Source organism: Lagenorhynchus albirostris, chromosome 4 (genome assembly GCF_949774975.1).
Source record: "Lagenorhynchus albirostris chromosome 4, mLagAlb1.1, whole genome shotgun sequence".
NCBI classification, from domain to species: Eukaryota; Metazoa; Chordata; class Mammalia; order Artiodactyla; family Delphinidae; genus Lagenorhynchus; species Lagenorhynchus albirostris.
In genome coordinates this window covers 103,634,837-103,655,002 of record NC_083098.1, presented here as the reverse complement: position 1 = coordinate 103,655,002, position 20,166 = coordinate 103,634,837, and the positions used below count along the sequence as shown (strand labels likewise).

The 20,166-nt window shown below is 37.0% G+C and overlaps 2 protein-coding genes across 4 annotated transcripts in view; one reads left to right on the top strand and one right to left on the bottom strand.

Annotated features, from left to right (window-relative positions):
• Positions 1–684: 684 nt before the first annotated feature.
• DCAF16 (DDB1 and CUL4 associated factor 16) lies at positions 685–13,034 on the bottom strand. 2 transcript variants are annotated; one of them, XM_060148452.1, is made up of 2 exons: positions 12,768–13,034; positions 685–3,817 (listed from the first exon to the last, which is right to left on the bottom strand). In XM_060148452.1, exon 2 carries the CDS (start codon positions 3,175–3,177, stop codon positions 2,527–2,529), a length of 651 nt encoding a protein of 216 aa, XP_060004435.1. In that variant the 5' UTR covers positions 3,178–3,817; positions 12,768–13,034; the 3' UTR covers positions 685–2,526. The 2 variants fall into 2 exon arrangements, with proteins under 2 accessions (XP_060004435.1, XP_060004434.1); XM_060148451.1 differs by having other exon boundaries at positions 685–3,802.
• NCAPG (non-SMC condensin I complex subunit G) overlaps positions 12,960–20,166 on the top strand; it is a 46,684-nt gene continuing 39,477 nt past the window's right edge. The window contains exons 1-4 of one of the 2 annotated variants that reach the window (XM_060148450.1): positions 12,960–13,332; positions 14,321–14,524; positions 15,037–15,265; positions 17,022–17,167. In XM_060148450.1, the coding sequence (XP_060004433.1) occupies positions 13,222–13,332; positions 14,321–14,524; positions 15,037–15,265; positions 17,022–17,167 (690 nt within the window). In that variant the 5' untranslated portion in view covers positions 12,960–13,221. The remainder of the gene's footprint in view (positions 13,333–14,320; positions 14,525–15,036; positions 15,266–17,021; positions 17,168–20,166) is intronic. The other variant, XM_060148449.1, reaches the window with a different exon arrangement.

Genomic DNA, 20,166 nt, shown 5'->3' with positions numbered 1-20,166 from the left:
TCACCATAGAGAAAATGTTTTAGATGGATAGTTGTGACTGGAGTCTCAGCAAAATAATTCCCTAAAGGTGACCTAACATCTGCCCTCCTTCTGCCATGTCTAGATTTCTTCTGTTAGGAAGCTGATGGGCTTAAAAAAACATGTTTATGGTCTTCTGGGCTCAAGGTATCTGGACTGCTTCAACAAAAAGAGACTATCTGCACCAAGACAGAATAATACCTTTAAATAACATTGATGTCTGTTGGTTTAGAAATTCTGTTTCCTTACTCTTTTGATAAATATTTCTATAAATAGGGAATAAATTCATCCTTCTTTATCCTAATTATGGGGACTGCATTTAACCAAAGGCCCATGGAGGGAGAGTGTGAAAGTGGTAAATTCACCCCTAACCCCACACCATGGCGCACAAAAAGAAGTAAAGGCTTAAGGCTTATTTAGGTACCTATCAATCATTTTGTGCAACCTGGAATTACTTATATACAAACAAATGGGTTCAAATCTGGGTCTTGACTGCATATTTGACACTTTCCTCTTCAAGTATGTTTCTTTTCTAGAGCTGCCAAGTCACCTCCTATCAGATACACTGTATCTCTATGGACTCTATTCAGCACTTGGTGAATGTTGAATATGCCTTAAGCAAAGCAGAATCTATTTCATTTGTGAAGAATAAATGACCATACTCTGTTCAGCATGTACAAAGCTGTTGGTTTATTCAGCTGGGAAGCTGGGGAAAGGCTTCCTTTGGGAATGAACAGCAAAAATGTGTTCATGAACAAGGCACTTTTACACACACACACACACACACACACACACACACACAGGAACATATTATGGTTACATAAACATCAACAGATTTTAATTTTTAGACCCCTCTACCTCTTCCCACCTTCCCCTAAAAAAAAAAAAAGAAAAAAAAAAACAAAGAAAGAAAGAAACAGGTTTTTGTAACATTTTAAAAACCAACTTCATAGAACATCTACATAGGAACAGTTACTGATACATTCAGTTACACTAACATTATATGGTTTCAGTTCAGTAACAAATTTTCCATTAACAAGTATTTTTTTCTACCTACTATAATTCCCTCCTTTTTCCTTAAGAGGAGACAACTAAGGTTCAGCAGAAACTACTCATTAGGTTATAAACATTCTCCTCTCTCCTTAAAGTTGCTATACATTTATAGAATTTGTGATTCCATTAATGCTTCAATTTTTTGATGCCACACTGTATACAGCACTTAATTATGGAGAACAGGAAAAAGCAAAACTAAAATAAGGAGAGATATATATCTTTAACAATCTGTTTTCTGATTCCCTTTAGATGCCCAGTCAACCAGGATCACACAAAGGTTTCACTCTTTATTGTAGGTGTGTGAAAAGACTTACTGGTCTCATGCATTTTATGTATGTTGATTTCTACGTTTTGACTCATCTAAATAAACACAGCAAGATTCATTTACAAGGGTACATATGCTTTCTATTCAGCCAGAAAAAAAAATCTAAAGCTAGATGTAGAAAAACAATGATGCTAAAAAACTCTTCAACTTCCGACTGTATTAGGCTGAGAATTTCTGCAGTAAAGTTCCTGAAAAGTTTGCAATGGACATGGAAAGTGCATGAAGTACTGCTCCAGGGAACATCATACAGATGAAATACTTTAATCCACTAACATAAATGCTCTCTTAATTTTTTCCCATTGGTCTTTGGAATGGGTTTTATTTGCTCTTGACTAAGGTCTGGATGCCAAGATGCAGGAAATATATTGCCTACGGAACAGGTGTCTGTTTAATCCCCAGGTATGATCTTATAAGCCACTTTAGCTAGAGACTGCCTGGTGGGAGCCTATAAAATGTTTATGCTGTAACTGCAGGTTCCATAATAGGTTTGGAGCAGTGTAGGCTACTACTACACTACTGCACTCCCTCCCCCCAAAACAGGAACTCCTAAAGGGTGCCATATATAGGTCTACCAATATAAAAAGAGGGAGATAAATCCATATTCCCACCATTTTCTTTTATCTAGTTATTCAATTTAACTCAGCTGCCTCCCTAGAAATGAGTATCAGAGAAAAGTATGCTCAGAAAGGTGTTACTGGGAATAGCTAACTTACCACTTTCCACAATGGCTATTCTGAAGGTTGGGTAACAAATGGGGTAGTGGCCTCCTTTTCCTTCCCATTAATAATTAGGTATCTAGTTAAGTCCATTAGACAGGCAGAGTAAACTGCGGGGAGAACTAAGTGTGGAGAATAGTCAACTTATCTCTTGTAATAAGGTCCCTTTTGACTAATTCTCTACTGAAGTTCTCATTTTAACCACAGGGTGTTTCAAAGTGAATGCTCACAATGCACATCTTCTGTACTGGCGTTACAGGACTCTTGGGTATTATATTCAGTACTTGATCGTATTTTGGCATATCAGGACAGTTTCGTTGAGAAGATGTTTGTTAGTTCCTCAACTGTGGGCTGTGTAACTGTATTCCTTTCTCAACTGGCAACACGAGAGCTATGAGAAGGAATGGTGGATCTTTATAGTGATGCAGTTAGCAGTTTGTTAACTGCCTTTTGGAAGTCAGTGTAGGAGTAAGTAGTGTTGATGGGTTCGGTGCGGGTTGTTTCCTTAACTGTTTTAGTTAACCAGCCACAGCAACAACCAGAAACACATGAATTAGGAATTTGTTTTAGGTACTCAGGTATGGGAGTGGCTCTACTCAATGTTCGGCTTAACTGTTTGGTGGCAAATTGCAGTGCCCCATTTAGAGTGGCATGATCTCTAGAAAGCCGGCTGGGACTCATAAGGGGCTTTTGAAAAGGTGGGACTCCACAAGAAGCTAGAGGAGGCCATTCAGGAATTGGTTCCAGTTTGGGTACACAATGGGAGCAATGGGAGAGTCTTAGTCCTATCTCTCGTAGTATATGGACTGGTGTGCTAGCATCCAAGAGTTTAGCATGATACAACCAGGAATTAGGATTTAAAGGTTTCCAAGTTGTAGAATATTTTAAAAGGCACTTAACCTGCCAGGCAAGACTCTCAAGAGGTGTTAGGTTGGGCACCACAGGGTCCTCTTCTTCAGAGGAATCCCACTCTTCCCCAGAACTCTCATTTAGGTAGTTAGCATTTTCTTCTTCCTCACTTTCTGATTCTGATAAGGGGTCAGGAGAGGGATTTCTAGGACCCATTAGAATAGAACAACAGTATAGAAAAAAAGGTAACAGAAAAAGGTAACAATCTAAGCCAGTAAAACACTAACACTGGCAAATAGAAGCAGAAGATGAGAAATCCTTTCAATAGGATTCATTTGTCTGTTTCTCAGTCTGTTACACACACACAGTATGCCTCTGGCTCGCACCACTGTGCAGTTCTTCAAGATTATGTTGTATATTCTTCACTTACAAAGAAGACAGCTCAGTTCTCAGGACCAGTTCAGTGTGTAAAATTTAGTCACTTACCAGTGGCACAGGTCAGAGTCTCTCCTTCAAATCCTGGCTACCCAAGAAGAGAAGGGGTCCTCATCTAGGCAAGCTGATTTTCTTAGCATGGTCTCAACTGGTTGTGAAATTATGAAGAGACACTTTGTGTACTCTTTTTTGCTGGCAGAGATATTATATCTATTTCATAATAAAAAGAAACTCAGTGGTCGCCTTCTTTGTCCGCTGGTGCAGCAACTTTTGCGCAGAGAGATGGTGGGACGAGGTGTCAAGGATCTGTCTGGTGTGCACGGATCTGATGTTTTCCATAGGTGGTGCAAATGTCCTTGGAAACTGGTGACTTAGTTGTTGGACTATCTGGAAAGGTAGCCTTAACCTGTGAATGAGAAGACTAGAGACATGATATTAAAGCCTGAAAGCACTGGGTAACATTATTATCCATCTAACTTCATAGACTATCCAAGCACATGGTGTTGAGCAAGAAGCCTTATCAGCTTTCCCATCTCTAGCACATAAGTTTAGGCAGAGTTTCTACTGGGAATGGATCCTACCAAGACAAAATTGGGAAGAAGAGCCTGGGGCCACTTTAATCTTTTGTTGGTACATATCTGGGCTAGTTTGTTTTTTATCATGCAGTTCTAGCCCAGGAAATTACTTCTGCAAGAGCAGATCCCTTATGCTCCAAACTCCAAATAGGGAGTTATAAAAGATATCTTTTTTATCTTTAGAGGTGCTTGTTGGGATTAGTTCTAGGGGACCTGTGCTGGTTGTAGAACTCTTGCTGGGACCCCAGAGGTTGTGGTCCTATGAACATACTATACAGATAATGAGGGAAGATGGCAGGTATAAATCTTAATATAGCACTAGTTAAAATGAATATAAACAGCTTAAATTGACAATTAAAAGGCAGACCCTCAGACTGGATCAAGCAAACAAAACAAGATTTAACAATATGCTGCTAACAAAAGATATTTTAAAGCAAAAAGAACCAAAAAAGGTCAAAGCTAAAAATATGAAAAAATATATATCAGGTAACTGTGGACCAGAATAAAGCTGGGACAGCAATCTTAATATCCAACAAAAAATATTTCAAGGCAAAAAAATATAAGGGACAAAGATTGATGATAACACTAGTAAAAGGAGAACAATGAAAGTGATACACTCATCATAAACATCTATGACCCTAAAAGCACATCCTCAAAATTTCTCTAGTAACAACTAATAGAACTGACAGGGGAATATAAGCAGGGATACAAGCATTCTGAAAAAGTTAAAATATTAATATACTTTAGGTATTATATTATTTAAGTATACAAAACTCTATACCAAACAGAACAGGTATTAAGTACACACATATACACACACACACACACACACACAAATAGTTCATGCATTAGGTTATAAAGTATAACTAGATTCCAAAGGGTCAATTTCATTTAGACTAAATTCTCTAACCATAATGCAATAAAAGTAGATATTAAAGGTTAGTTAAAAGTAATCCTGTTAGGAAACTAAATAGCTCATGAATCAATAAAATGGAAATCATAAAAGATATTAGATATAAAACTGAATAATAATATAACCTCACAAGCAAAAATTTGTGAGGTATGGCCAAACCAGTACCTAGAAGAAATTTATAGCTTTAAATACACTGATGAGGAAACAAGGAAGTTTAAATACGCACAAGTTAAGCATTCAATTCAAGACAATGGAAAAGCGCAACAGCAAAATAAGCAGAAAGGAAATAATAAAGGCAGAAATTAAATAGTATATAAAAGAATAATAGAGTGATAAAACTGAAAGACGGTTTTCTGAAAATATGAATAAGAAAAACAAAACTGGTGAGAGTTATAAGGAAAGAGATTTTAAAATACCCCCCAAAATTAAAAACATAATATATGCTAAAATGTGAAAACCTAGATAAAATGGCTAAATTCTAGAAGAATATAAAATACTAAAATTTGTACAGGAAGAAATAGATAACTTGAATAAAACAGACCAGTATTAAAGAAACTCAAAAGGTAACAACCTATTAAAAACACCAGGTGCAAATGGTTTTATAAGAGAGTTCCACTAAACTTCCAAGGAAATTAATACATATTTTATATAAATTGTTCCAGAAAAAAGAAAAATAGCATAAAACTCCTTTTATGAGGATAATAAAATATTAATTCCAAATCTAGAGATGAAGCAAATAAGAAAGGCTCATTTCACTTGCAAAAATTTCAAATATTACCTAACAAAATGTAATAGTGTATTAAAGAAAAAAAGAATGTCACAATCATATAGAGCTTATCATAGGAAAGCAAGAATATCTCAACTTCATAAAATTTATAAATATAAGTCACTACAACAATAAAATAAATTAGATAATTTTATTAACTATGGATATTTAACCGTTCTTGGTTCTTGATCAACACCTATTTATGTTTTAAAAAACAAAATGCTCTTACCAAACTAGGAAGAGAAAGTTACTTTCTCAACAAGGTAAAAATTATCTATGAAAACCTTTCAGCAAATATCCTAAATGAGAAACTTCAGATATATTCCCTTTAAAAATGAAATTAGGGAATTCCCTGGTGGCGCAGTCGTTAGGAATCCGCCTCTCAATGCAAGGGACAAGGGTTCTATCTGTGGTCCAGGAAGATCCCACATGCCGCGGAGCAACTTAGCCCGTGCGCCATGACAACTGAGCCTGAGCTCTAGAGCCTGCACGCCTAGAGCCCGTGCTCCACGAGGAAGAATAGCCCCCGTTCGCCACAACTAGAGAAAGCCTGAGCGCAGCAACAAAGACCCAACGCAGCCAAAAATAAATACATTAATTTAAAAAAAGAAATTAGATAAGGATGATAAGGACTGATATTGTGTAACAAAGTACCAAAGTCCTAATCAATGTTTTTTTTAAAAAAGGTGTGAGACTGGAAAAAAGATATAAAACTACTAATTTACAGATGATATGGTCATCTAACATTAAAAAAAGCCTAACTTATAAACTATTAGAGCTAATAAAAGAGTTCAACAAAGTTCCTGGATCTGAGATTAACCTATGACTATTCATTAATTTATTTATATAGCACTTAAAATTTTCCAGGTACTATTCTAGGAACTGCACAAATGTTAACTCATTTAAAATTCTCCTAACAATCCTATAAGATAGGTACTTTTATTGACCCCATTTTATACATGAGGCTTAAGCTACCTGTCCAGGGTCATATATCTACTAAGTGATAGAATCAGGATTTGACCCCAGGCACTCTTAACACCAGCAATACTAACCATGAAATGTATTACATACATCACTTGCACAATAGGGGCAAAATAAAAAACCTATAAAGGATTTAAGAACTAATCAATAATATGCGAGACCTCTATGAAGAAGACTGTAAAATTCTAATGAAAGACATAGATGATTTAAAATAGACAGACATTCCATGCTCTTGGATGGAACAATGAATATTATAAAGAACTTTTTTCCAAATTAATTTATACAATTCCAATATGTTAAGAATAAAAATTCCACATATAGCTAAACAAACTATTTAAGCAGAAGAGTAAAGTAAATATCATGGCCTACAAGATATTAACACATATTATTACACATGTTACAGAAGCCACAGAAATTAAAGTAGGGTGGTTAGTATAAGAACAAATAGTCCAATGGAACAAAGCTCAGAAATAGAGCCACATAAGACTTAAGAATGTAGTATACAGTAAAGTTGGCACATAAATCAAGGGGGAATGAATGCATTTAGTATATAGTAATATTGGTAAAAACTGGCTCATTACATGAAGAAAAATAAAACTGTATAACTATATAATGCCACATACAAAGGAGGACTCATGACAGGTTAAAGACCTAAATGAGAATTGTAAAACTATATAGTTAATAGAATATAATGCAGGAGAATATCTTTGTGACTTAGGGCCAGAGAAGCACTTCTTAAAAAAACATAACGCACAAGACCAAAATACAATGAATTCAATCACATCAAAATTAGTATTTTTGGATTGAACTAAACACATCAAGAACAAAGTTAACTACAAATCAACAACAACCAAAAAGGTAGCAGTCTCAATAAAGAAATGGACAAAGGACAAAAAATATCCAATTTACAGAAGAGAAAATCCACAGGCCATTAACTATATGATGAGTAAATAGATATCACATTATTCTATTATTTTGGTAAAAATCAGAAAGCTGGAAAAAGCCAAGTGTTCGTGAGGGGACTAAAGGAACTCCCTTAGAAACCAGCACTACTGGTGGGATTACAGACTGGGGTAACCTTTCTGAAGAGCAATCTGGCAGCACTACTTAGTCAAACTATTTGCACAACTCATGATGTAGGAATTCCACTCTTGGGTATATATAGCAGAGAAATTCTCCATAAGACCAACATGTACTCTGGGGAGTCATCTTTGATGGTAAAGAAATAGAAGCATTCCAGGCTTCCATCACTGGAGGAGTGGATAGGTTAACATGTGTTAAAAGCACATTAGAAGTATACATAGCAGCATGGATGGACTAAAGGCATAGGTCTGAACGAAAAAAGCAAAACCAAAATATCAAGATCCCACTCATGCCATCATGTAGGAATGATTTCCAAAATGAAAGTTAGCAAACATCTCTAGTTTCAAATACACACTGAAGTGGATATGGTCTGGCTTCGTGTCGGTACTATTCCTCTAAAATACATTTCTCTGGCTTCTACTCATTCTTTATCTAATTTAGTTCTCTGCAGTGTCTGGTACGTATTAGGGGCTTAGCAAATTTTTTGGAAAAATTAATGAGAGAATGATGAAGGCCTGCTGTAAGTAACTATACAAGCATGTTTCACTTTTATTCTAGGGAGACAAAAATTCCTAAATTATATTCAGGTGATTTGGTAGTATGTTGTACAAAGACAAATGAAATAATTTTTTTAAACAAGATCAGCAAAGATAATGCTACTAAAGCAATATAAAGGTCACTGCTTATAACTTCATCTTTAAGAACATGAGTGCAAATACTTTTAAAAGTTTATAATATTATTACCTACTTCAATCTGAAAACAAAAGGAAAATTTAAAACATACCGTATTTTATTGAGACAGGTGTTAACTTTTTTAAAAAACTAATTAATTAATTAATTAATTAATTAATTATTTTTGGCTGTGTTGGGTCTTTGTTGCTGCACCCGGGCTTTCTTTAGTGTGGCGAGCGGGGGCTACTCTTCGTTGCGGTGCGTGGGCTTCTCATTGTGGTGGCTTCTCTTGTTGCGGAGCACGGGGTCAGTAGTTGTGGCTCCCGGGCTCTAGAGTACAGGCTCAGTAGTTGTGGCGCACGGGCTAGTTGCTCCGTGGCATGTGTGATCTTCCCGGACCAGAGCTGGAACCTGTGTCCCCTGCATTGGCAGGCGGATTCTTAACCACTGCACCACCAGGGAAGTCCCCAGGGGTTAGCTTTTAATTCTTCTGTCCTCTTATATTTTTACTATTTTCATTTCAACCAGATTCCATTTGCATGATTATTGATTGGCTATACTTCAGTAATTATGTTGCTCAAACCATTCTTTAAAAGGCTCACCCTACTTTTTTTTGTTAAGCAAAAATAAAACACAGTTTCTTTGAAGGCATATGTAAATTCTAGAGTGAACCCATCACTGTTACCTCTTTACATTCCATGAATAATAATACCCTCATATCAAAAGTGAATTAACCACTTACTCTGTACACTCCCATGCATAATTTACTTTGAAAGAACCATTTTTCTGTAATTTCAGAACTAAATAGCCTTACCATACGAATTAGTTAGTTTGCTTAGTTTAGTTGCTACAATGTGTTCTTTTCCCTATAGCATTTAGAGAAAAAGTCAAGGCACAGGTAACCTAAAGGCAGTGAGTTTAAGCTTAATATAGCATCTTTTTTTTTTTACCAGTTTTATCAAGGTATAATTGACAAATTACATATATTTAACATGTACAATGTGATGCTTTGATATACGTATTCACTGTGAAATGGTTACACAATCAAGCTAATTAACATACCCATCACCTCACAGTTACTATACATTTTTTTTTTGCATGTGATGATAACACTCAAGATCTATTCTCAGCAAATTTCAAGTATACATGATCAACTGTAGTCATTATGATGTACATTAGGTCTCCAGAAAGTCTGTATGCTTTGATATCTATTTCCTCCACCCGCTAGCCACTGATAACTCCCATTCTACTCTTTATTACTATGATTTCAACTTTTTAAGATTCCACATATAAGTGGGATCATACAGTATTTGTCTTTCTGTGTCTGGTTTATTTCACATGGCAGAATGTCCTCCAGGTTGACCCATGTTGTTGTAAGTTGCAGGATTTCCTTCTTTTTAAAGACTTAATTGTGTATGTATATAAATGTCACATCTTCTTTATTCATTCATTCATTGATGGACACTTAGATTATTTCCATATCTTGGTTACTGTGAATAATGCTGCAATAAACATGGGAATGCAGATATATCTTTGAGATAGTAATTTTATCCTTTGAATATATACCAAGAAGGGGGATTGCTGGATCATATGATAGCTCTATTTTTACTTTTTTGAGGAACCTCCATATTGTTTCCCACCAATGTGTATAAGGGTCCTAATCCTCACCAACACTTGTTATCTTCTGACTTTTTGACAACAGCCATCCTGACAGGTGTGAATTGATATCTTATTGTGGTTATGATTTGCATTTCCCTGATGATAAGTGATGTTGAGCTCCTTTTCATATACATGTTGGCCATTTGTAGGTGTTCTCTGGAAAAATGTCTATTCAGGTCCTTTGCTCATTTTTAAAGCAGGTTATTATTAATTTTTTTGCTACTGAATTATATGAGTCCTTATATATTTTTGATATTAACATCTTACAGGATATATGGCTTGAAAATATTTTCTTCCATTCCAAAGGCTGCCATTTTTGTAATCTAGTACCTTTTTTTTTAACTTTTCAGATAATGTTCCAAAAATACTGAACAAAAACATGTTATTAATCCCCCCTGCCCAAGCTGGTCAAAATATACTTAGGCTGACCTCTGGTGGCCAGATGCCTCATCCCTCAGTAATGACAAAATGGTATGAAGTCACCTCTCATTTGTGGGTAACCAAATAAAATATGGTAAATGAAATAATATTGTTAGAAATTTCACAGTTAAACAAAGCAACAAAGGTAGCAGGCACCCAAAGCATAAGGAGAGCTGAGCAATTAAAGGCCACAAAATAAGAAAAATTTCTCCAAATATTAGTTTGTTCTAACTTTTAGTTCACCAGTTGATTTTACATGAAAAACAAATGGTATATTCAGTGGTTCCCAAAGTAAGAATAGTTCTACACTATCTAATACTGTAGTCACTAGCCCCATGTTTATTGAGCAGTTTGAAATGTAGCTAGTGTAAAATAATTCCCAATTCCAAAGACTTAATAGGAAGAAAAAGAATGTAAGTTATCTCATCAATATAATTTATGTTGAGTACATGTTGAAATGATACTTTGGATATAGCTGGTTAAAAAATTAATGCCTGTTCTAGATTTCTTTCACCACAGCTGTCTAGGTATTCTACATTTTAGCTATAGTGAGATTATAAATGTTATCGACTATATTCCACGCACTCTTAAACCTCTGCTTTCCCTCTAGCTGATTAACCTAAAATACCCACCCCTCTTGCCTTTTCAGAAATTAGACATCTTGATAATTTTGAAATTATGGGCAACCCAATATTTACTATTACTGCTACCATATTTACTATTTTAACTAGCATTTGAATACCTGCAATGTTTCAGGAATTAGGACTATGAAGAGAATAGATGAATAAATTATGGCATGCTCATACAATAGAATTCTAGAGCAACCTATATGTACCTCAGTTTCCTCTTCTTAAAAAGACGGAAAGAATTTACAAGCGTTGTGCCTAAGGATTAAATGAAGTAAAGTGCTTAGAACAGTGTCTTGGCATATAAGGTGATGAAATAAAATTCATACTTTATGGCAAGACAAGAAAAATTTAAACATAAAATTTTTCTCTGCCTGTTTTGGGCCTCCTCCCTTCCCTTTAGTGTGTGTTGTGTATCTGCACTAACCAAACCTCCTTAGGAGATAACCTTCCTTCTTAATCTTGTAAGGAGTCAAGATGACCCATGACCTACTACTCTCTTTGTAACTATAGATCTGGATTGTGTAAATTGTCAATAATACGTCATTTGACGTATAACCCTTTGTCTCAAAAACATATATTACTGGGTTTCCCTGGTGGCGCAGTGGTTGAGAGTCCGCCTGCCGATGCAGGGGACACGGGTTCGTGCCCCGGTCCGGGAAGATCCCACATGCCGCGGAGCGGTTGGGCCCGTAAGCCATGGCCGCTGAGCCTGCGCGTCCGGCGCCTGTGCTATGCAACGGGAGAGGCCACAACAGTGAGAGGCCCGCGTACCGCAAAAACAAAAAAAAACAAAAAAAACCCCATATATTACTGTGCTTAAGACCTCAAAGGGCAGGACAGTCCTGAGCTTCCTGAAAGATTGTCTCACAGGTTATAACCCTCAGGATGGCTTGAATAAAATTCTCCATTTCTTTCCTAGATCAACCATTGGTTAATTTTTCCTCGACAATGGGTCCAAAAGGTGTTGTTATGGTTATGAAAATATCAATATGAATAAACCTCAAAATAATACTGAGTGAAAAAAGCAAGTTGCATACATAGGATCATTCATATAATGTTAGAACATGAAAACAATACAAGATACTTATTCAGAGATTTATTCAGATACCATTAATACATAAAAATTAACAGTAAATTCAGAAAATCCATTGCTGCTAGGGAGGAAAGGTAGTTCAACAGGAAGAAAGGTGTACAGGCTGCTTTGTAATCTATTTCTTTAGATGTTAATAATTGTCTCAAATAATTCCATTAAAGAACAGTTTAAATAAAGACTTAGTTCCTGCCGGAAGGCACTCCAAATTTCTTTATCTTACCATTACCCTAAACTCTTTTTCCATTCTGTGTTGAAAACATTGCCGTTATGCACCTCTGTAAACAGGCCTCGAAAGCCGGTACATCTAGAACAAGCTGTACCTAAATTAACCCGTGCCTCTCTTCCCATACTGCCTTACACGTTTGCAGACTCTCCACCAGACGCGGATCTAAGGCTTAAAAATACTGCGGCCCGCCTCCATCTGGAGACCTCGGAACATCCTCCCTTCCAGTAGAAACCAGGCCGCCGCCCAGCACTCCCGCACGCCCTAGCTCTCCCTTCTTGACGGATCTCCGAACGAATCCCTCCTCCCCTTCAGCGGGGGCAGGGATTCGTCCCCTCAGCAGATTCCCTTTCTCACCCAAGAAGGATCCGTTCTTCTTCCTCGCCTCACTCCCAGCCTCAAGACACGACTAAGCCTGGCGCCACCAGCTCTGATCCAACAGTCACTCCGCCGTAAGGCTCGCACTCCGGTAGATACCACTTCCGGGGGCACCAACTCCTCCTCCTCTTAGAAAGGCCACTTCCCACTCGGAAAACGGTTTAAAAGACCCTAAGCGCAAGCGCCCCATCGGTGGGGTTGAAGGGGGTGGTCCCATCTCTTCCCACTCTCGCCGCTCTAAACTCTCGCGATAGTCTCGCGTATTTCCTTCTCCCGCGGGAGTTATTTGAACGCTCTGGCGGTTACCACGCCCTCGTCTGTAGGCCGCCTGCAGACTGGAGACTGAAGCGTACCTGTGGAGTCCCTGACCGTGGTCAGTCGGTCAGCTGAAGCCGAGCGCTGACAGGCTTCGTCACGACAGGGTCCCGGCGCCATGGGGGCGGAGAAGAGGCTGCTGCCGATTAAGGAGGCCTTCCAGCTGGCGCAGCAGCCGCACCAGAACCAGGCGAAGCTGGTGGTGGCGCTGAGCCGCACCTACCACTCGGTAAGCGATGCGGCCCGCGGCACCGGGCCCCCGCCCCTCCCTTCCCCGGTTCGGCCTGGCCTCTCCCGGGGGCTTCCCGCGACCTTCCCGACTCCGCGCACCAAGACTCCAACCTCCTTAACTTTCACGACCTGGTTCGGAGAGGCACACCCTCCCCTCCCCCCCGCCTCTTCCCAGCGGCCTCCGGCGCGGACCGTTAGTCCTCTGGCGGTGAACTTGGAGAAGAGTTTGCGCGTACCGTGGCGACCGGGCATCTAGTGTAGGGCCGCAGCGTGGATCCTGAACGCGGTGTTGTCCCTCAGATCACCGCCCACATTTAATTACGTAAACCTCGCCCCACTGTTAAATTGTATCAAATCACCAATTAGCAAATTAATCGTTAGGACTTGGCTCTTCTTAGTCATGTAAATACTGTTTGTTTCGTTTTTAAATGAAACCTCAAGAAGAATAGGACCATGAATTTACTGTTTGTTTCGTTTTTAAATGAAACCTCAAGAAGAATAGGACCATAAATTTCGGGAGAATAAATTATCTTGAGGTCCGAGAAAAATTGTAAGTCAGTATAGGGCTTGAGGATATGAGGTAGGACGTGAGTTATATCAAAAGGAAATTGCTGTGTAATATTAAGGGTAATACGGTAAAATGCAAAAGCTGTGGTTGATTTTGGGTTGTTCATGAAGAAGCAGATTTTTACTAAACTGGTACCAAGGCATCATATTGAGAATTCAAGGGTGTTAAAAAAAAAAAATCAGAGGAGTCCTTTCACTGTCAAAATTCATGTTTGTTTTCTTCCTGGGAGAAATAAATTTCTCTGGAGAGAAATTAGTGCAAATTTATTTCCCCTTTGATGGTTTGGATAATTGAGAGTTTACTAAATAATGATTTTAGTTTGTTTGCGTTAGGGCTGGTGTTTTCAGTGTCTTAGAGTAATGTTGAGAAAAAAGGATTTTATCCCTGCAGTTTGTGAAGGGTTTCTTTTCTCTTTCAGGTGGATGACAAAACAGGTTTTTATGAGGAGTTTGTTAATTACCTTAAATATGCTATGGTGGTCTATAAACGAGAACCAGCTGTGGAGAGGATAATAGAATTTGCAGCAAAGTTTGTTACTTCATTTCACCAATCAGATATGGAAGATGATGAAGAAGAGGAAGATGGTGGCATTTTAAATTATTTGTTTACTTTTCTATTAAAGGTATACGAAAACTAGAATTTCGAGGGAATATTGTAGAAAATTTTACTATTTTAAAAGGGCCATGGGAGTTTGTATATCTTAGAGAATGAATATCTGGTAATTGAGAAAATGTCTGAACGAATCTGCCTTTTATAGGAAATATTAGAACTGTCATTAAGATTAAAAAGTGAACTTTTAAAAACTCCAGCATTAAATTTTTAATGACCATTCTAAACCAGTTCTTACATACATTTGTTTGAAATGGGTTCTCTAGTTCAGAAGTAAAGAGTTCCTCCGAAGAGGAATATGCTCTTGTAATTTAGCAGATACTTTAGACTGTGTATTTTGAGACTTTTATGTTATGTAATGTGTATTTAGCATGTATATATGGATCAAGGTAGCATTATAGTTTTTCTGCAAGGAATGAATTATTGCTATAAATTCTTGAATTCTAAACATAGAATTCAAATGGTATGTCACTATTTAGTAATGGTATGTGACTTGGAATAAATTTTGTTTTGTTTCTGTTTTAGTCTCATGAAGCAAACAGCAATGCAGTTAGATTTAGAGTGTGCCAGCTCATAAACAAGCTCTTGGGAAATATGCCAGAAAATGCCCAGATTGATGATGATTTGTTTGATAAAATTAATGAAGCCATGCTTATTAGATTGAAAGATAAAATTCCAAATGTAAGGATACAGGCAGTTCTTGCTCTTTCACGCCTTCAGGATCCCAAAGATGATGAATGCCTGGTGGTTAATGGTATGTATAGCTCCTTAAATCCTTTTTCAGTTTCACTGACTTTGTTAAATTCTCAGCAGATGAATTTTCTTATTATGAAATATTATGGAAGAGCATAGTTTATATACACACACACACATACATGTATGTAAAAATATATGATTAAAAAAAAATACCCAAGTAGCCACCATCCAACCTAAAAATAAATAGAGCATCATCAGTACCTCTGAAGCCTATCTTATGTCCCTTTCTAGTTCTATTACTCTCCCTCTGAATTAACGAATATCTTGAATTTTGGGTTCCCTTTTGTTTGTTTGTTTAAACAGTTAACCACATGTATATACTTCTAAATAATGTTTAAGTTTTGCGTATCATTTTGTATGTTTTGTGGATCATACTATATTTTTCTGTGCTCTCAACATTATTTCTCATTGTAACATTCATCGATGTTGATACATTACTGATATACTGTTCTATTGTATGAATGTAAGACAATTTTATTGTTTCTATTATTGATGGACCTTCTAGTTGTTTCCAGTTATTTTCCTCTTAAAATACAGTGTCGTTGCTATGAACTTTCTTACACAGTACATGGCTTCTGGTGCACAGTTTTTCTAGGATATGTACCTAAGGGTGGACTTGTTGGGATATGTGCATTCAGCTTTATTAGATGAGGTACAAGTGTTCTACAAAACATTTATCAATTTATATTTCCAATAACAGTGCATAAACTTGTTCATTGAGCCATATCCTCTCTAGTGTTTGGTACTGTCAGATTTTTAAATTTTTGTTAATCAGGTTGTGTGTATCATATGTCATTGTTATGCATCTTTTCATATATTTAGCAGCCAATTTTGTTTCTTCTGTATAATGCCTATTAACGTGTTCTCATTTTTCTATTGGTTTGTCTTATTAATTGGAGTTCTTTATATTTTCTGAAGGGAAATCTATGGGTTATATGAATTGTTAGATCTTCCTGCTTTCGATGGATTATTTCACTGTCTTCACTATGTCTTTTTTGGGGCAGAAATTCCTAATGTCAGAATTACCAGTCTCTTCCTGTATGATTTGCACTTTCTTTTATTTAAGAAATCTTTCTCTACCTCTGGGCTCATAAAGATAGTCATATTCCAGTTTTCCATACATGCCTAGGTTTATTTTGGGAACTCTTCTGGTTTGTTTTTCTCTTTGTCCCTGTTACTACCTTTATAATTTTGATAACTGGTGGTAGTTGGTATTTTTTGGTGTTAAATGAGGGGCATAATAATATGTGAAACATATATGTTTAGTAGTCAACATATACTTGATTATAAAGCATGGGAAAATCTGAGAAATAGAGGTGAATAAATATTTAAATACAGGAAATGAGTTTTGTTCAATAAGATCAGAAGTTATTTCTTTTTAGGATTCATTAAAAATCAAAATACTGAGCTCTTTATAAAGCCATATCCGTTTAAAATAAACTGGCTTCCATCCTAGACTTGTTTCTAAATCTTAAAGAGTAGCAAAGACATAATCTGAATGATGGATTTTCCATGATCTTTAGGGTTATTTATTTTCAGTTTTAGCCTTCCTGCCTAGTCCATTGACTAATTTCTAATTCTGTCCTTTTTAAGGGATGTTGGCAGAAAAAAATCTTCAGCTAAAATTAAATGTGTAAGACTAAAAAATATTTTTATCATTTTAAAGATTAAATATCAAAATGTGGGTTATCTATGACTATGGCTAACTAAATAATATGTTGTTAGCGTACTAAAATGTATTGCTCTATTTTTAGCATATGCTACTTTGATTGAAAATGATTCAAATCCAGAAGTTAGGCGGGCAGTGTTATCATGTATTGCGCCATCAGCAAAGACTTTGCCAAAAATTGTAGGGCGCACCAAGGATGTGAAAGAGGCTGTCAGAAAGCTGGCTTATCAGGTAAATAAGTCCAATATCTTATATAGACATGTTCTTAAAAGACAAGAAGCTGTATTCTTAAAATACTTTTTTTTTTTTAACATCTTTATTGGAGTATAATTGCTTGACAATGGTGTGTTAGTTTCTGCTTTATAACAAAGTGAATCAGTTATACATATACATATGTTCCCATATCTCTTCCCTCTTGTGTCTCCCTCCCTCCCACCCTCCCTATCCCACCCCTCTAGGTGGTCACAAAGCACCGAGTTGATCTCCCTGTGCTATGCGGCTGCTTCCCACTAGCTATCTATTTTACATTTGGTAGTGTATATATGTCCATGCCACTCTCTCGCTTTGTCACAGCTTACCCTTCCCCATCCCCATATCCTCAAGTCCATTCTCTAGTAGGTCTGTGTCTTTATTCCTCTCTTACCCCTAGGTTGTTCATGACATTTTCTTTTTCTTAAGTTCCATATATATATGTCAACATACGGTATCTGTCTTTCTCCCTCTGACTTACTTCACTCTGTATGACAGACTCTACATCCATCCACCTCATCACAAATCACTCAATTCCATTTCTTTTTATGGCTGAGTAATATTCCATTGTATACATGTGCCACATCATCTTTGTGCATACATCCGATAATGGACACTTAGGTTGTTTCCATCTCCTGGCTGTTGTAAATAGAGCTGCAATGAACATTTTGGTACATGACTCTTTTTGAATTATGGTTTTCTCAGGGTATATGCCCAGTAGTGGGATTGCTGGGTCATATGGTAGTTCTATTTGTAGTTTTTTAAGAAACCTCCATACTGTTCTCCACAGCACATTCCCACCAGCAGTGCAAGAGTGTTCCCTTTTCTCCACACCCTCTCCAGCATTTATTGTTTCTAGATTTTTTGATGATGGCCATTCTGACTGGTGTGAGATGATATCTCATTGTAGTTTTGATTTGCATTTCTCTAATGATTAATGATGTTGAGCATTCTTTCATGTGTTTGTTGGCAGTCTGTATATCTTCTTTGGAGAAATGTCTATTTAGGTTTTCCGCCCATTTTTGGATTGCGTTGTTTGTTTTTTTGTTATTGAGCAGCATGAGCTGCTTGTAAATTTTGGAGATTAATCTTTTGTCAGTTGCTTCATTTGCAAATATTTTCTCCCATTCTGAGGGTTGTCTTTTCATCTTGTTTACGGTTTCCTTTGCTGTGCAAAAGCTTTGAAGTTTCATTAGGTCCCATTTGTTTATTTTTGTTTTTATTTCCATTTCCTAGGAGGTGGGTCAAAAAGGATCTTGCTGTGATTTATGTCAATGGAGTGTTCTGCCTATGTTTTCCTCTAAGAGTTTTATAGTGTATGGCCTTACATTTAGGTCTTTAATCCATTTTGAGCTTATTTTTGTGTATGGTGTTAGGGAGTGTTCTAATCTCATACTTTTACGTGTACCTGTCCATTTTTCCCAGCACCACTTATTGAAGAGGCTGTCCCTTCTCCACTGTACATTCCTGCCTTCTTTATCAAAGACAAGGTGACCATATGTGTGTGGGTTTATTTCTGGGCTTTCTATCCTGTTACATTGATCTATATTTCTGTTTCTGTGCCAGTACCATACTGTCTTGATTACTGTAGCTTTGTAGTATAGTCTGAAGTCAGGGAGCCTGATTTCTCCAGATCCGTTTCTCGTTCTCAAGATTGCTTTGGCTATTCGGGGTCTTTTGTGTTTCCATACAAATTGTGAAATTTTTTGTTCTAGTTCTGTGAAAAATGCCAGTGGTAATTTGATAGGGACTGCATTGAATCTGTAGATTGCTTTGGGTAGTAGAGTCATTTTCACAATGTTGGTTCTTCCAATCCAAGAACATGGTATATCTCTCCATCTATTTGTATCATCTTTAATTTCTTTCAACAGTGTCTTTTAATTTTCTGCATACAGATCTTTTGTCTCCTTAGGTAGGTTTACTCCTAGATATTTTATTCTTTTTGTTGCAATGGTAAATGGGGTGTTTTCTTAATTTCACTTTCAGATTTTTCATCATTAGTGTATAGGAATGCCAGAGATTTCTGTGAATTAATTTTGTATCCTGCTACATTACCAAATTCATTGATTAGCTCTAGTAGTTTTCTAGTAGCATCTTTAGGATTCTCTATGTATAGTATCATGTCATCTGCAAACAGTGACAGCTTTACTTCTTTTCCGATTTGGATTCCTTTTATTTCCTTTTCTTCTCTGATTGCTGTGGCTAAAACTTCCAAAACTATGTTGAATAAGAGTGGTGAGAGTGGGCAACCTTGTCTTGTTCCTGATCTTAGTGGAAATGCTTTCAGTTTTTCACCATTGAGGACGATGTTGGCTGTTGGTTTGTCATATATGGCCTTTATTATGTTGTAGAAAATTCCCTCTATGCCTACTTTCTGCAGGGTTTTTATCATAAATGGGTGTTGAATTTTGTTGAAAGCTTTCTCTGCATCTATTGAGATGATCCTATGGTTTTTCTCCTTCAGTTTGTTAATATGGTGTATCACATTGATTGATCTGCGTATATTGAAGAATCCTTGCATTCCTGGAATAAACCCCACTTGATCATGGTGTATGATCCTTTTAATGTGCTGTTGGATTCTGTTTGCTAGTATTTTGTTGAGGATTTCTGCACCTATGTTCATCAGTGATATTGGCCTGTAGTTTTCTTTCTTTGTGACATCCTTGTCCGGTTTTGGTATCAGGGTGATGGTGGCCTTGTAGAATGAGTTTGGGAGTGTTCCTCCCTCTGCTATATCTTGGAAGAGTTTGAGAAGGATAGGTGTTAACTCTTCTCTAAATGTTTGATAGAATTCGCCTGTGAAGCCATCTGGTCCTGGACTTTAGTTTGTTGGAAGATTTTTAATCACACTTTCAATTTCAGTGCTTGTGATTGGTCTGTTCATATTTTCTATTTCTTCCTGGTTCAGTCTTGGAGGTTGTGCATTTCTAAGAATTTGTCTGTTTCTTCCAGGTTGTCCATTTTATTGGCATAGAGTTGCT

Excerpts from the sequence above, each read along its gene's own strand:
- DCAF16 (XM_060148452.1), bottom strand. The coding sequence starts at position 3,177 with ATGGGTCCTAGAAATCCCTCTCCTGACCCCTTATCAGAATCAGAAAGT.